Here is a 16,964-nt window from a genome sequence, read left to right as displayed (position 1 = left end):
GCTGACGCATCTGGGATTCTCCATCAATTATACAAAGTCCTGCCTGACACCATTGCAGAACGCGCTGTTCCTGGGGGCCAGACTCAATACAGTGTCCTGCCTAGCATCACCCTCGGAGGATAGGGTAGCAGCCATTCAGGGGGAGGTGCAGCGACTGTTGTCGATGAAGACGGCCACGTGATGTCGTCTTGCATATACCTCATCCAGCTCTGCAGGTTACATATGCGACCTCTTCAGGAGATGCTGGACGCTCGCCGGGTACAAGTATCAGGAAACTTTGCAGACAAGATCACTGTGGATGACGAGTTCCGTCGGGCGGTAAGGTGGTGGGGCGTCCGCTCCAACATTGCGCTGGGCACGGTGTTTCAAAACCCTCCATTCCAGGAAACTGTCACTGTGGACGCTTCCCTGGAAGGCTGGGGAGCCCACACCAAACGTCTGCACGCCAGAAGCCTGTGGCTGCCGAAGAAGGATCTCCATTTCAACATCCAGGAGCTATGGGCAGTGTTCTGGGCCATCAAGTCATTCCTTCCATCTCCAAAGGGCAAGGTGGTGAGGATCCTCACTGACAACACCACCACAATGTTATACATCGGGAAACAAGGGGGCACTCGATCCCTGGCGCTCTCCAGGGAAGCGCAGGATTTATGGCGCTGGGTCGTCAGACAAGAAATATTCCTCATCCCTCTTCACCTAGCAGGAATCAAGAACACCATTGCGGATTCCCTCAGTAGGGAATTGTGCTCCTGCCACGAGTGGGAACTCCAGCATGACCAGGTAGACCACATCTTCACCAAGTGGGGCAGGCCTCAGATTGATCTGTTTGCGACAGTGGCAAACTCCAAATGCCAGAAGTTTGCCAGCAGATTCCACCAACCGAGGAGCCTGGGGATGCATTCTCCTTTCTCTGGGAAGGGATGTTTCTGTTCGCGTTTCCTCCATTGCCTCTCTTGCTACAAGTCACCAATACACTCAGACAGTGTCATTGCAGGATTATACTCATCGCCCCGGCGTGGCCGAGGCAGATTTGGTATTCGGACCTTCTTAGCCTGTCAGCATCGCCTCCGATCAAGCTATCAGTGGTCTTGGATGTTCTCGCCAGAGAGGGAGGTGCAATCCGGCATCAGGAACCAGGATCGCTCAACCTGAGGGCTTGCTCCTGCCGCCCTAGAGTTTGGAGGATATGAGTTGCCTGCGGACTGCATGGAGGTCCTGGGCCAAGGCCAGGGCGTTGTTGACTTTGAAGTGTTATGGTCACAAGTGAACGTGTTTCGCTATGTGGTGCCGGTCGCAGAAGATTACACCTAAGAGGGTCACGGTCCCGCAGATTGTTCCATATTTGCTATCCTTGGCCAAGGCCGGACTTGCGCACACCTCAATCAAGGTGCATCTGGCGGCTATCTCCCGCTCCACCACGTCTCCAGGAAGGTCTTCACTTTGGTCTCATCGAATCATCCAGGAATTCCTCAAAGGACTTTTTCATTCTTTCCCACCGGTGAAGGCACCTACCCCGGAGAGGGAACTCAACGTGGTGCTGACGAGGCTCATGGGTGGCCCCCTTCGAGCCTATGCACCAGGCCCCTCTCAAGTTCCTCTCATGGAAAACGGCTTTCCTGGTGGCCATCACCTCTGCCAGGAGGGTGGGTGAGATACAGGCCCTATCGTGCAAACAGTCATACCTGACTTTCAAGGAATTGAGGGTGGTGCTGCGGACGCACCCCTCTTTCATGCCGAAGGTTCCGTTGGAATTCCACCACAACAAAGCTTTGATGTTGCATGTTTTTTTTTCCCAAAACCTTCATCACCGGCTGAAAGGGCCTTGCACTCGCTGGACGATGCTCGTGCCTTGATGTTCTATGTGGCACGCACAAAAGGTTTTCGAAAGACTTCACAGCTGTTCGGGAACTTTGGTCCTATCAACCATGGGAAGGACTTGTCCAAGGCTTCCATATCAAGGTGGATCTCCAGCTGCATCATGCACTGTCATTGTTTGATGAACCGACTGCTGCGCCCAGCCGTCCGACAGCCCATTCCACCAGAGCGATCGCTGTGACGACGGCGTTCCTAGCTGGCGTGCCCCTGCTGGACATCTGCAGGGTTGCACACCTTCACAAGGTTTTACTGCATCGACAGGGATTCCAGGGAGGAGTCCAGAGTCGGCCAAGCAGTGCTACGCAAAATGTTCACTTGAGATGAGTCTGTTCCAGAGTTAAGAGTTAATTGCTTCTGTAGAGCCTTACCACTCCAGTGGTTGTCTAATGTTGTACTGCTGTGTATTTGTTATTCATGAGCATTTGAATCCATGCCAAAGCCCATGTTGGAGAAGGAACAACAGTTACAGGTAAGTAACTTGTTCCTTTTTCAATGCACTTTGGGTAACAAGAACAATTATTGTTCTCTAGCATGGGTCTGGCATAGATTCACATGCAAACCCTCCCTCGGGCCAGCTGTGGCTCTTCTTGGTCATACTGCCACTTTACGTGCTTACCAAATCTGAAGATGGATGCCAGAAGAGGGGCTTAGGGAGAGGACTGGGGGCAGTATGACCCAGAGTGCAGTGATTGGTTTAGAGGAGAAATACAGTGAAAGTGAAACTTTTCTCTTTTACTGAGGATTCCCATCCTGACGACAGGGAATATGTGTTAGGGAGAATTCTCTGTTAAGGCTAATTTCCCAAACCTAGTGAGTCCCACAGCAGCTTTGCTGGATTTTTGGGGTTTATTTGTTTCTCCTGCTAAGAGTGAGACTCTTTTTCTCCCACTCTTAGACATGATTTGAGATATCCTTTCAAATGTGTTTTATGGGCTATGGGGTCTTTTACTCCATAGGGTTTCATGTGGTTTTTGGTTAGTGTGTTACACAGCACCATCAGTGCAGTAACACAGGGGTGTCATAGTGACCCCCAAACATAGACTCCATACCCTGGGACTGACTACTGTCTCCCAGGGCATGTAAAGTCCCCATTGACTTTACTAGTCTTAAATTGGGAACAGAACCAGTACAAACCATCATATTGTGGAAGTACTGGTAGGGGTAATTAGATTGCCCCAGGGTCTGTTTTTCGAGGGGGCACTGTGCAGTCCCCCCTTGTCGAGTTTCTGGCTGGTGGGAGTGGTTACCACGCGAAATATTCCACCAGAATATTTTCTGTGGGATCTTCCCATTCATTTTAAACGCACCACTTTTTGGTTCAATGTTAAAGATACCGCTGGGTTATTTATTTAATATTTATTCCCCGGTTGGGTCTTTTTGCCAGAATTCGGTTTTAAAATGGCGTTTGTGTTCGCCTCTGTAACTCCAACCCAAGTCGAGCCCTTTGTTCCACTTTTTGGCGGGCGTCTCCCCAGAAGCCTCCAAAAATGGTGCCACTCTGTCTGGGTCTACAGGATGTGTGGGAGGGGGGTTTAGGCACCCTGGACTGAGTTGCCTTGGCAACTCAAGTCACACTCTTGTGTGATTGGCCCAGTGGTGAGCCGCCCGGCTCACCACTTAGCATGTTTGAATGACAGCTAGGACTGATGAATGGGGGTTTTCTGCATAAAAGCAGGGCTTTGGGGACTGGAACTTCAGACGTCGCCACAGGACCAAAGAATCCGAAGAGGGAGAAGCTGAGCCGACCTGCAACGACGACACCACCGGTGGAGCCTTGCTGAACCGACTCACCACTTCTTCCAACGACAGAGGAGATCTTCATCCCGAAGAGTCTTCTTCCTTTGACTGGTGGGGGATAACCAGTTTGCCCGCCTTTTCGCCTTCCCGGATCATCTCGTGGCCGCCTTGCCTGTGCCAAGCACCCCGGCAACCGGGATACCACGTTTTACCACTATCGTGAATAAAAGGGTAGTACCTTTTAACCGGAGAACTCCGCGGCTGGTTTCTTCCCTGGCAGTGCAACGACCTTCTGCTTTCCTCCACGTCGAGATCTTCTCTTCCTCTGGACGACGCCGCGACTTGCACCCACTGCCAGGAACAACTGCCCCCGCTGGAGGATTCTCTCCACTTTCAAGGTACTGTGTCCGCCTGGCCTCCCTCGCAACTGTCTGTGTGGGGTGTCTTGTAAATCCTCATTTTACCACGTGGGTTGGCCCTGGCCTGGCAACTGAACTTTTCTGAGCTGAACTAATTCCTTTTTAAACTCGCTGCAAGACTTTTCAAGCCTTTTAAACTGTGATTTTGGGCGCATTGGTGTTCTACTCTCTCTAAGAGAGAGCCGGGCCCCTGAACTTGTTGCTCACAAGTAGACTTTGACTTTCCTGCCTTGCTGAGTGCTTCTAAAGTATTGTGTTGTGTGCTTTTCTAATTTCTGCCTTTTCCCTCCCTTTTTTGATAATTTATTGGAGTGCCATCTTTAGTTAAGCACTCACCTCTGTCTGAAAATAAGTGGTGTTAACTAAGACTTGTCTAATAAGGAATAAGGGATGTATATATATTAATAGTTACTGTGTTTTGAACTTGCTTACAATAATAGTGCTGGAGTGTTTCTAAGTGTGTCTTTAAATAAATTAATTATATACCTTGATACCAAAGCTCTGGCCAGTGTTTGCTTGTGCTACTGTATTTTGGTACCTATCTTGTATACTCTATATACTGTCTAACTCTTCTTGAGAGAGGTCTGGCTGCTCAGCCACAGCTACCAGGTAAATCTGCGTGGTACAGACTGCTACCAAGTGGGTTTACTGCCAACACCTGTAGTCTTAAGCCTTTTGCAGTGGTCCCAGAGGGAACTGCACAGGTTTCTGCCTAACAATATTCATGAGCATGTGAATCCATGCCAGACCCATGCTGGAGAACAATAGTTACAGGTATGTAACGTGTTCCATTTAGTGGACTGGAAAGGTTATGGCCCGAAAGAGAGATCATGGGAAAGTATGGATGATGTGCATGCCCCCAGATTGGTAAAACGGTTTCATCGTCTTCGACCCGAGAAGCCAAGCCTTGGGACAGGGCATTACGCGGAACTGTGGCGCTACTGTCAGGGTTTCCCAGTCTATTGTAAGTAAAGGAAGGGTCAGGAGATGCAATGCAGGCATGAGACACAGGAGGTGTGTTGCCTTTTCAGTCTGTGTTGGTAGTGTGAGCTTTCTGGGTTAGTCTTGTTCCTTAACTTATTTCCAGGAAGCTGGTGTCTTCCTTGTCCAAAATGGAGCTAGTGGTATGTCACACTGATGGGCTTGGAAATTGCTGTGATGCAGTTTAGAATCTTGCAAAAGATTCTGGACTGCCTTTCATTCAGACTACAGCCAGTGCAGGTCATAGCAACCAGAGCTCTTAAAATAAATTACTGAAGAGCCACAGAGAAACCAGGTGAAACCCGAGAACACTGAGAACCAGCAAGGAGAGATGGGCAGATCAGCAGGAAATTGAGATAAGTCTTGAGTCTGAATTTGAGAAAAGCAAAGAAAGACAATTGTCAGTCAAGAGACTTGTAAAGAGATCAGATGTTTAATGCTTAGCCTGAAAAGGTGGTGTTTATTATTAAAAGGAAGATCTACGTTTTCCATGTTAGCAGCAAGAAGTTATTTGCAGTTCAGACGTTGTTTTTAGAATTTAAGGAAGTTTCCTCTGTGCCAGTAACAAACACGTGTGTGTTAACAAGATAAATCTTTGCGCGAGATACCAGCGTTTACTATGCTAATATATGCGCGTGTTGTAAAGACACTGCAGTAAAAGTATTGCGTGGGTTAACAAAACTAACCAAAACGCAATGTGCAGACGCGTAGAAGGTAAACAAAAATGCTTGGGTTTTGGGTTGTGCATCGCAGCTCCTGTCTGCATGGTTCCGACTTAATTAGGCCTTTCGAGGAAAGGACCTAATAACATGCGCGTGCATCAGATCAAGAAGCAGTAAGTCAATGCCGAGGTGAAAGAACAACGCTGGAAATACTCAGTGAGGCAGTGACGCAGCAATCAACAGAACTCGTTTTCGTTTTTACCCATTAACCAGAGCATGCAAGTGAGGAAGTCAATTCATTTTTGACTGTGTAAATAATTATTTATTCTGAAGAGCAAGAATATTGTTCTGACAATCTTTGCAAAAGATGAAGACATTACAGTTTTTTCAAAAAATGAACTGCAAAGCAGTAGTATGACTAAAGCCTGAATAGCAAGACAGTAGATTGTTTGTTTGTTTTTTACCAGAGGCAATTAAAAGGAAGAGAGCAATCTTCATCATCAGCAGTAAATAGCATTTCGGCAATTTAGCAAACGCCACAGATGAACATGTTACTTACCAACTGGTAACGTTCTTTCGACTGGATGTTCCTCCAACGTATTCCACATCGTGGACATGTAATGTCAAAGATGTGGAATACATTGGAGAACATAATCCATTCGAAAGATGGGTTTATCCTTGGGAGATTACAATTTTACAACATAAAGCAGAAGAAATAATATTTTGTGTGTTCCTTTTTAGGTCAGTCCAGCTGTAGTTCTCAGAAGACAAGCCAGATAGTGAGGCCTCAAGCAAGACCTGTCTTTTGTTATTTTATCCACTTTCCCTTTCCCCTTGTTCTGCAATTTTAATTCAAGTATTGTTGGACGGGCAGGTCCAGGGGATCTGGAGGGCTAGCATCATCTACTCCTGCAGGAACAATGAGCTGGGACCTGACACCATTGAAGCAAGGAGAGATGGGATAAAGAGGGTTACAGGTACGGGAGAAGCTGGACCCAGAGTTGATTAATTTGTTGGTGGATCTGCAGCTGTGCTCCCGTTGAAGCATGGAGAGAGTGGATAGAGAGGTTTACAGGTAGGGCAGAAGGTGGATCAAGTCTTGAATATTTGTTGGTAGAACTGCAGCAGTGCTCCCGTTAAAGCATCTAAAGGGGATAGAGAGGGTTACAGGTAGGGGAGGAGGAGGACCGACTCTTGATTCATTCGTTAGTGGATACACAGCTTTGCTCCCATTGAAGCAAGTAGGAGGGGGATTAAGAGTGTTACAGGTAGGGGAGTTGACGGACCCAGTCGTGGTTATTTGTTGGTGGATCTGCAACTTTGATCCAATTGAAGCTATATCCTTGTGAATTTTACACGGTCTGACCTTCCTAATTGCACTGCTCAGTCCCTGGGTCTTCATCAGCGGTTCCCTCTCTTGAATACTGCTATATAGATTATTAGGAATAATTTGAATCGAAATTTGTAGCAAAATGGAAACATCTTTGCAATATTTCATTCTGCATTCATTCAGTCTGCTTTTTTCAACAACCGCAGTCAATTTTCAACGACTCAGCGGTTACCAGCTAGACCTTGGCCATTGTCACTTTTGTGTTTAATTCTTTCTGTTTTTTTATCTGCTATTTAGTATGCTTGAAATCAGAGACGGCTCCTGCATTCTGGGAGTCAAGAATGATCCACAGTGGGACAGAAAATTCCCACCCAGAGGAACGGTCACTGGAGAGGGGTCGAGGCAGGGGGCATCCATCATGCAGCCTCTGGTTCTGTCTACCTCAGCTAAGAGCCTTGTCTGTTACTCTAGTACTCCTAATCCACAGTTGTGCCCTAATACCCAGGTGTGGAAAGAAAAGGTTTTACCGGTTGGCGTGTTACTCCAGCGTTTGCATCGAAATGAATCCTTGGAAAAGTCAATGTGAGCAGTTAAGAGGAAAGGTGAAAACAAAAGCAGACTCTTTAAAACTGGTTTTATTCGTTTGATCAGGAACAAGTTCCAAATGTTACATTTATTCTAATTTCCTGGTAAAACCAAAACCACAAAAAACATTGTCCGACTGACAAAAGACAAAGTTTGCACTCGGTCGAGGCCACTGAGTAGACTAGACTCACGTCATGCTTAGACTCCAGGGGCAAATGGAGTATATCCACCTGGCTTCTGCAAATCAAGGCGCTTCTAGAAGGTGTTGGTTCTGGACACTGCATGCCCCAAGGCCCAATGATAAGCCTGTCGACTGGCTAAAGGTAGTCTACTTTCCAAGTCACCGAGATGTGGGTTTCAAGGTGCCAGCATGATATGTAGCCCGGGAGCGGACAGGATCGAGAGAGCCTATTTTGGAAGCCGCAATGTGATACAGCAGAACAGTATCTCTGACGGCCAACGATTTGGGTTCCAAGCAATGTTATGCTTTACCTTGTAGCACAGGGTTGGGGTGGCCCATGTCTGCAATATGTGCACAAAGTCGCAAACCTTGCTTGTGGAAAATTGTAACACAATGGCAAACAGTTGATCCAAGTTATCACCAGTCTAGTGGGATTTTCTAGAAATATATGCATCAGTTTCCAGTGATATTCAGGGGTAACGACTTTACCTTCCCTTGTTCAGACACGATGCACACATTTCATTTCTTAGTAGTAAAGCAATGAGGGAAACATTTTTTTCTAATGATTTTCATGTGTTTGTAGAACGTTTTGTTGGGAAGTGACAATCCATGGCCTGGCCCAAAGCTGTGAAAATGTTAGTCGGGTGCACAGGGTTAGTAGAAGTGCCTGCCCAGTCAGCCTTTCAGGACACATGCTGAAGGGCGGTGCACAATCTGTGGCTGCACGGGACCCACTCCATTGGATACTTGATAGCGTTTTCCAGACCATGCAGACGTGGAACTATGTGAGTCAGGGCAGGGCAGTCCAGAATCTTTTCATGCCTTGCTTCTTGAAAACGTGAGTGTGTTTTGTTTGGCTCTTTGCATCCTGTTAAAAATAAGGTACAAAAATGAGTCACTTTCCCTAGAAAACCTTACATTCCAGAAGTCTCTCTTCAAACACAGCCACATCTTCCCCAAAGGCCCTCTTGGAAGTCTGCTTCCATTCTTTGCAAGAAGAGTTTCTAAATCTCTAACACAGTAGACATGTTTTCTAAAGAGGCATTTTGAACAGCAAAGCATCAAGAACTGTTCAATGTAGCAGAGTTGTAGAGACAAGTCTGTGTGCAAAACAAAACAGATGTCTGGATTTACGCTGCATTTCTTTTGCACTCCGTTTAGACCTGCATGCTGCACAAGAAGCAGCCGCAGGAGAGTTGGGTGCTGCTCTTTACTGTATGAGAACGCAGGGTGAGAAATCCAGTGTGAGACAGGTGAGGAAGGAATGTCCCGAGATGCCCAGAGCTGTAAAGGGGTGTACACAGTCATGTTGGGTAGGGGGAGCTGACAGGAGACTGAGATACTATGTGAAGAACAGGGAGGCAGAGAGAACACATAGGTCTGAGATAATTGGGGTAAAAAAGGGAGGTGCAGAGCTGACAGGGAACTGATGGAACTACAGACGAACAGGGAGGCAAGAGCTGAGAGGAGTCTGAGAAACTCTGAGCACATCAGGGAGATGCAAAGTTGCCAAGCGGTGCAGACAGCCATTTATGGGTGAGCTGATAGCGTCTGAAATACCCAAAGAACAGGCACAGAGTTGATAGAGGTCTGAGATACCGAAGGTAGAACAAGGAAGTGAGAAACCATGAGTAGAAAAGGGTGGTGCAGAGCTGACAGGGATCTGCTATACCTACAGAAAAAAGAGGAGGTTGAGAGTCTGAGATAACCATAGTATATAAGTGAGATACAAAGCTGTCAAGGATTGCAGAGTGCAGAGGTGATAGCAGTCCGAGATACCCAGAGTAGATTAGGGAGATGCACGGCACACATGGGCCTTATATAGCTAAGGAAGAGGAAGTTAAGAGTCTGAGATACCCAGAGTAGAAGAGGGATGTGCACAGCACACAGGGGTCTTATATAGTTAGGCTAGAATAGCAGGTTGCATAGTTACCATGGGTTGAGCTACCCGGTATCCAATAGAGAGGGCTGAGATACCCAAAGAAGAAGAGGGATGTGCACAGCACACAGGGGTCTTATATAGCTAGTGAAGAGAAGGTTAAGCATCTGAGATGCTAAGAGTAGAAGAGGGAGGTGCACAGCACACAGGGGTCTTATATAGCTAGTGAAGACAAGGTTAAGCATCTGAGATGCCCAGAGTAGAAGAGGGAGGTGCACAGCACACAGGGGTCTTATATAGCTAGTGAAGAGAAGGTTAAGCATCTGAGATGCCCAGAGTAGAAGAGGGAGGTGCACAGCACACAGGGGTCTTATATAGCTTGGGGAGAGAAGGTTAAGCATCTGAGATGCCCAGAGTAGAAGAGGGAGGAGCACAGCACACAGGGGTCTTATATAGCTAGAGAAGAGGAGGTTAAGAATCTGAGATGCCCAGAGTAGAAGAGGGAGGTGCACAGCACACAGTGGTTGTATATAGCTAGTGAAGAGGTGGTTAAGAATCTGAGATGCCCAGAGTAGAAGAGGGATGTGCACAGCTCACAATGGTCTTATATAGCTAGGGGAGAGGAGGTTAAGAATCTGAGATGCCCAGAGTAGAAGAGGGAGGTGCACAGCACACAGTGGTCTTATATAGCTAGGGGAGAGAAGGTTAAGAATCTGAGATGCCCAGAGTAGAAGAGGGATGTGCACAGCACACAGGGGTCTTATATAGCTAAGCAAGAGGAGGTTAGGTATCTGAGATGCCCAGAGTAGAAGAGGGATGTGCACAGCACACAGGGGTCTTATATAGCTAGGGAAGAGGAGGTTAAGAATCTGAGATGCCCAGAGTAGAAGAGGGATGTGCACAGCACACACTGGTCTTATATAGCTAGGCAAGAGGAGGTTAGGTATCTGAGATGCCCAGAGTAGAAGAGGGATGTGCACAGCACACAGTGGTCTTATATAGCTAGGGAAGAGGAGGTTAAGAATCTGAGATGCCCAGAGTAGAAGAGGGATGTGCACAGCACACAGTGGTCTTATATAGCTAGGGAAGAGGAGGTTAAGAATCTGAGATGCTCAGAGTAGAAGAGGGAGGAGCACAGCACACAGGGGACTTATATAGCTAGATAGCTAGTGAAGAGGAGGTTAAGAATCTGGGATGCCCAGAGTAGAAGAGGGATGTGCACAGCACATCGTGGTCTTATATAGCTAGGGGAGAGAAGGTTAGGAATCTGAGATGCCCAAGGTATAAGAGGGATGTGCACAGCACACAGTGGTCTTATATAGTTAGTGAAGAGAAGGTTAAGAATTTGAGATGCCCAGAGTAGAAGAGGAAGGAGCACAGCACACAGGGTCTTATATAGCTAGTGAAGAGGAGGTTAAGAATCTGAGATGCCCAGAGTAGAAGAGGGATGTGCACAGCACACAGTGGTCTTATATAGCTAGGGGAGAGAAGGTTAAGCATCTGAGATGCTCAGAGTAGAAGAGGGAGGTACACAGCACACAGTGGTCTTATATAGCTAGGGAAGAGGAGGTTAAGAATCTGAGATGCTCAGAGTAGAAGAGGGAGGAGCACAGCACACAGGGGACTTATATAGCTAGATAGCTAGTGAAGAGGAGGTTAAGAATCTGGGATGCCCAGAGTAGAAGAGGGATGTGCACAGCACATCGTGGTCTTATATAGCTAGGGGAGAGAAGGTTAGGAATCTGAGATGCCCAAGGTATAAGAGGGATGTGCACAGCACACAGTGGTCTTATATAGTTAGTGAAGAGAAGGTTAAGAATTTGAGATGCCCAGAGTAGAAGAGGAAGGAGCACAGCACACAGGGTCTTATATAGCTAGTGAAGAGGAGGTTAAGAATCTGAGATGCCCAGAGTAGAAGAGGGATGTGCACAGCACACAGTGGTCTTATATAGCTAGGGGAGAGAAGCATCTGAGATGCTCAGAGTAGAAGAGGGAGGTACACAGCACACAGGGATCTTATATAGCTAGTGAAGAGGAGGTTAAGAATCTGAGATGCCCAGAGTAGAAGAGGGAGGTGCACAGCTCACAGGGGTCTTATATAGCTAGTGAAGAGAAGGTTAAGCATCTGATATGCCCAGAGTAGAAGAGGGATGTGCACAGCACACAGTGGTCTTATATAGCTAGTGAAGAGAAGGTTAAGAATCTGAGATGCCCAGAGTAGAAGAGTGATGTGCACAGCACACAGGGGTCTTAAATAGCTAGTGAAGAGAAGGTTCTAGGGTAGGATAGCAGGTTGCATAGTTACCAGGGGTCTGAGCTACCCGGTATCCAATAGAGAGGGCCGAGATACCCAAAGAAGAAGAGGGAGGTGCACAGCACAAAGGGGTCTTATATAGCTAGTGAAGAGGAGGTTAAGAATCTGAGATGCACAGAGTAGAAGAGGGAGGAGCACAGCACACAGGGGTCTTACATAGCTAGGGTAGAATAGCAGGTTACAGAGTTAACATGGGTCTGAGCTACCCAGAATCCAATCGAGAGAGCTGAGATAGCCAAAGTAGAAGAGGGATGTGCACAGCACACATGGGTCTTATATAGCTAGGGTAGGATAGCAGGTTGCATAGTTACCAGGGGTCTGAGCTACCCGGTATCCAATAGAGAGGGCCGAGATACCCAAAGAAGAAGAGGGAGGTGCACAGCACACAGGGGTCTTATATAGCTAGGGTAGAATAGCAGGTTACAGAGTTAACATGGGTGTGAGCTACCCAGAATCCAATCGAGAGAGCTGAGATAGCCAAAGTAGAAGAGGGATGTGCACAGCACACATGGGTCTTATATAGCTAGGGTAGAATCGCAGGTTGCAGCGTTAACATGGGTCTGAGCTACCCAGAATCCAATCGAGAGAGCTGAGATACCCAAAGTAGAAGAGGGATGTGCACAGCACACATGGGTCTTATATAGCTAGGGTAGAATAGCAGGTTGCAGAGTTAACATGGGTCTGAGCTACCCAGAATCCAACCGAGAGGGCTAAGATACCCAGAGTAGAAGAGGGAGGTGCACAGCACACAGGGGTCTTATATAGCTAGGGTAGAATAGCAGGGTGGTAATATAGGTAGAATAATAACACCAGGTAGAATAGCAGGGTAGAATAGCAGGGGGCAGGGTGAGTTAACATGGGGCCGTGATACCCAAAGTAGAAGAGGGAGGTGCAGAACATAGGGGTCAGAGATACAAAAAGGTGCGACGAAGACTGGAGTCTTAGATACCCTAGGGTAGAACAGGGGGCATAGACATGACAATGGACTGATATTCGCAGACAAGAAAAGGGAGGCATAGAGCAGATGGGGGTCTGAGATAACTAGGGTAGCCCAGGGAAGAGGAAAGAAGAAAGAGGTCTGAGATACCCTGGGTGGAGCAGGGAGGCATGGAGCATACAGGGGTCTGGGATACACAGGGTGGAGCAGTGAAGCATGGAGTATATAGGGGTCTGGGATACTTACAAGTCTTTCATCCTTACGAGGTAGCAGCAACGAGGCCCACTTTCTGGGCAGCTTCTTTCTTGGCTTGATGAGCTTGCAACACGGCAACAGCCTCCTCCACCTGCAACAGAATCGAAACAGAGTGAGATGCAAGAGGCCATGCTGAGGGATGAGAGGATATTCCCAGGGAGGATGGGTCCCACTCGGAAGAGGGTGATGCTCCATGAGCAGGAAAAGTGTGATGAGTGAAGAGGATGCGATTCACCAATGGTCTGGAGTGCTCCATCCACTTGTACCTTTTAGCGGCCTGCACCTAGGTGTAAGGGTCAGGTTGAGGTATGGTGTTGTTCCCATCTTCCTCCTCCACCTGAAACTTTACTCTATTCTCACCTGGAATGGAGCCCATGCCCCCTCTGCCAGCCTCCCGACCTTGCCTTCTTCTAGTCCTCACACTTTGGAAAGAAGGATTGGCTAGGCAGAATTCCTCCTCCCCATACTCCCGACCCAGCCTTCTGACAGTCCTAACAATTTGAAAGAAGGAACAGCCAATTCCTTTGCTTTTTCCCCCACTTCCCCCTGCAGGCAGGCCTCACCTTGGAGCGAAGGGATTCCGGAGACTCAAGCATGTGCAGTAGTTCTGAGTTATCGATCTCCAGCAGCATTCCGGTGATCTTCCCAGCAAGGCTGGGATGCATAGCTTGGATAAGAGGGAACAATCGTTCACCTAAGAGAAGAAAAAAGTATTAAGGAGACGCCACCAGTGTTACGGTGAGGCATGTAGCTTTATTCCATCTTTGCAGATACAGCATAGCAGCAGCCCAGGCCACCCAGCCTCCTCCTACTCCTCCAGCATTCTCCAACTCACCACCATTTCAAACCGAAACACTCCACCTCCACACTCTAATTACATTGTGGAATCTCCAACGAAGGATTCCCCGGCCACAACAAACTATGCACATTTTTAACATCTACAAATGTAACACAAAGCATAGGTTAATAGAGGCCATCAACAGCAGAAGGCCACGAAAACAAGGTTATCAGCCTGTCTCAGCATATCCACAGCAGGCTGAATTAGGTGGTCTGCAGACATCAGGGGGGTCAGGAGGGGGCGTAAGTAGAGGGTCTGCAGACATCAGGGTGGTCAGGAGAGGGCTGGTGCCTAGCACCACTGATCTTGGAGGAGAGTGAGCAGAGGCACAGTGGAGGTCACGGCAACCGCAGCAGTGGGCTTAGGTAGATGGTCTGCAGATCTCACGGTGGCCAGGAGAGGGCTGGTGGCTATCACCATTGATCTTGGAGGAGAGTGAGCAGAGGCACAGTGGCGGTCTCGCCAACCGCAGTAGTATGCTTAAGTAGATAGTCTGCGGACATCAGGGTGGTCAGGAGAGGGCTGGTGGCTATCACCACCGATCTTGGAGGAAAGTGAGCAGAGGCACAGTGGAGGTCTCGCCAACCGCATCAGTGGGCTTAGGTAGATGGTCTGCAGACATCAGGGTGGTCAGGAGAGGGCTGGTGTCTATCACCAGAGATTTTGGTCGGGAGTGAGCAGAGGAACAGTGGCAGTCTCGCCAACCGCAGCACTATGCTAAACCTGGTGAGGGTCAATGAGCTTGTTACAAGTGAGCTCATTGGCCCTCGCTGGGTCCTTACCTCGCTGACAAGGCACCATTCGCCACTGCGTCCGCTGGTGATTGGCCGCCATGGAACGAGCGAAGGGACTATGTGTAGTCTCTTCTCCCTTTCCATAGTGGCCATTTTATTTATTTATTTATAGTGCACACCACACCCGAGGTATCTGGGCGCATTACAAGAATATGCAATAACATAGTGACATAATTGCATACAAGTACAAGTATTTTATTTGTTTACTTTTTAAAGAACTATTTTCAATGGCAGCCATGGAAAGGAAGAAGAGACAGTTTTCCGTTCCTTGGCAGCCAGTTATTTTCTTCTTTTTTCAGTTGCGAAACGCCCGAGTGTCTCGCAATTGAAAGAAATTACTCTTAGTACCCCAGTCTTATGGGCAATAAGCCCCTCGCTCAGACCCGTACCTATGGGCCCGGGGTATTACCTGAAGCAGTAATGCCCCCCTTTCTCAGGGTTTATTGCTTAAGTAGAGGGTCTGCAGACATTATGGTGGTCAGGAGAGGGCTGGTGACCAGAGCACTTGGAGGAGAGTGAGCAGAGGCGCAGTGGAGGTCTCGACCAACCTCAGCAGTAGGCGTAGGTAGATGGTCTGCAGACATCAGGGGGTTAGGAGAGGGCTGGTTCAGGGTGGTCTGGAGAGGGCTAGTTGCTATCACCAGAGAGCTTGAAGGAGAGTGAGCAGAAGCACAGTGGAGGTCTCCCAAAACATAGCAAAGGCAAGGAGTGGCAAGCAGAAGCCTCCGCAGAGAAGTAGGTAGCTACAGTCAGATGAAAGAGCTCATAAGATAGGATGGGAGGGCTCAGCTAGTACAGGAGAAGTTTCAGCCTCTAGGAAGAGGGTGTGGCTCAGGAAGGATGGGCAAATGCTTCCATGAGGAATGCAAACAGAGAGGAAGCGTACCACTGTAGGCACATACCCCAAACTGCTGACGGTAGTGCTGACAGGCGGGTGTCACAATGGGTGAACCACAAGAGAAAGGGGACTCCCCACAAGCAGAAGGACCTGAAGAAAACAACATCAGGCCCTCAAAATAGAATCTCCTTATTTTATTTTTAGTTGGTTTAAAGGGTGCTCTCTATCATTTGTCCTTGGCTACAAAAAACAGTTGGTGGGCCAAGACCAAGGACATTTTGCAAAGCCCAACCAGTGGGGAGAGGTTAAACCATTGGCTTCCACAGTCCATGGGGGTTTCCCAGGATTGTGGGGTCCTATGCACAGGAGTGGGTGCCCCATTGTAGGGCCAAAGCCTTCAGGCAAACCGTTAGCTACTGTCTTGTGTCCCGAGAACACCAACCCGATGCCTTAGAAAAGATACCTGTGAATACCCTAAGGTCATCTGCCTTGAGAAAGACAGGGCCCAGCTTGACAGTGGTCGATAGGACACTGTTGCAGCCAGGGGGATAGTCTCCAGCTCCACTGGTGAACACTAGACTAGCTAAGGGCCCTCGCCAGTGACTTCCTATAGTGTTCATAGACAGCCAGATTAAAGAGAAGACAGCCCACATTGCTGTTACTAGCCAGGATAATGTTTCTGCAAGTGTTGCTTGGATTTACCTGGTCGGTCAGGGGGTGGTGGATGCTGAGCAAGACCTCATCGGGTATGTGGTCACCAGTTACAGTTCCAGAAGGGCAGCCTTGCTCAAGAGTAAGATCCTGGAGTTTACGAGCCATCCAAAATCTGCAAGTAGAAGCAAGTCCCGGCTCTTTTTGACAAGTCCTGCAGTCTTTCCTGATTCAGAACAGGAAGCGGGTGGGCCTACAGGGCTTGGGATCTCCACCTTTAGGGACTGTCCTGAGGTGCATGGTTTACTTTCTCCAGGGCATTACTATGTCTGAAAAGGGGCAGAGAGAGGGTGCTCCTTTCCTGTGGCCTGCACGACTAAAAGAGAAATCCCGGAGGAACACAAGATCCATTGGGAAGATGAGCCCATGGAACCTGCATTCTGCAAGAGGCTGGTGGCACCTAAAAGCTGAAAGACCCATTCGCACTGCAGTCGGCCCAAATAGTGCCCTTGGCATGTCACATTGTACTCTTAGCACCCTGCTGCTCTCCTAAGAGTGCATTCTCACAGTGATCTGCCACACTTACGTGTAGGAAAATCAGGCATTGAAAGGAGTAGCCCCGCTAATGGATCGATCTTCCTGAATCCTAAACATGGGGTCTAAGAAGGTCTTTCTGACAACTTGGCTTTGG

The 16,964-nt window shown here is 48.2% G+C and overlaps 1 protein-coding gene and 1 non-coding gene across 6 annotated transcripts in view; both read right to left on the bottom strand.

The window, feature by feature from the left end:
- Positions 1–7,618: 7,618 nt before the first annotated feature.
- Positions 7,619–16,964, bottom strand: part of PABPC4 (poly(A) binding protein cytoplasmic 4) — a 164,980-nt gene continuing 155,634 nt past the window's right edge. For all 5 annotated transcript variants that reach the window (XM_069622411.1, XM_069622412.1, XM_069622409.1 and 2 more), the window contains 3 exons: positions 13,716–13,846; positions 13,144–13,243; positions 7,619–8,635 (listed from right to left, as the gene is read on the bottom strand). In XM_069622411.1, the coding sequence (XP_069478512.1) occupies positions 13,157–13,243; positions 13,716–13,846 (218 nt within the window). In that variant the 3' untranslated portion in view covers positions 7,619–8,635; positions 13,144–13,156. The remainder of the gene's footprint in view (positions 8,636–13,143; positions 13,244–13,715; positions 13,847–16,964) is intronic.
- LOC138505398 (small nucleolar RNA SNORA55) lies at positions 8,841–8,971 on the bottom strand. The gene has a single exon (XR_011280187.1). It is a non-coding gene; the product is annotated as a small nucleolar RNA SNORA55 (small nucleolar RNA).

Source organism: Ambystoma mexicanum, chromosome 11 (assembly GCF_040938575.1).
Source record: "Ambystoma mexicanum isolate Mex_15411 chromosome 11, UKY_AmexF1_1, whole genome shotgun sequence".
In the NCBI taxonomy this organism is placed as follows: Eukaryota; Metazoa; Chordata; class Amphibia; order Caudata; family Ambystomatidae; genus Ambystoma; species Ambystoma mexicanum.
The sequence above is the reverse complement of the archived record's forward strand: the minus strand, read 5'-3'. Positions and strand labels throughout refer to the sequence as shown.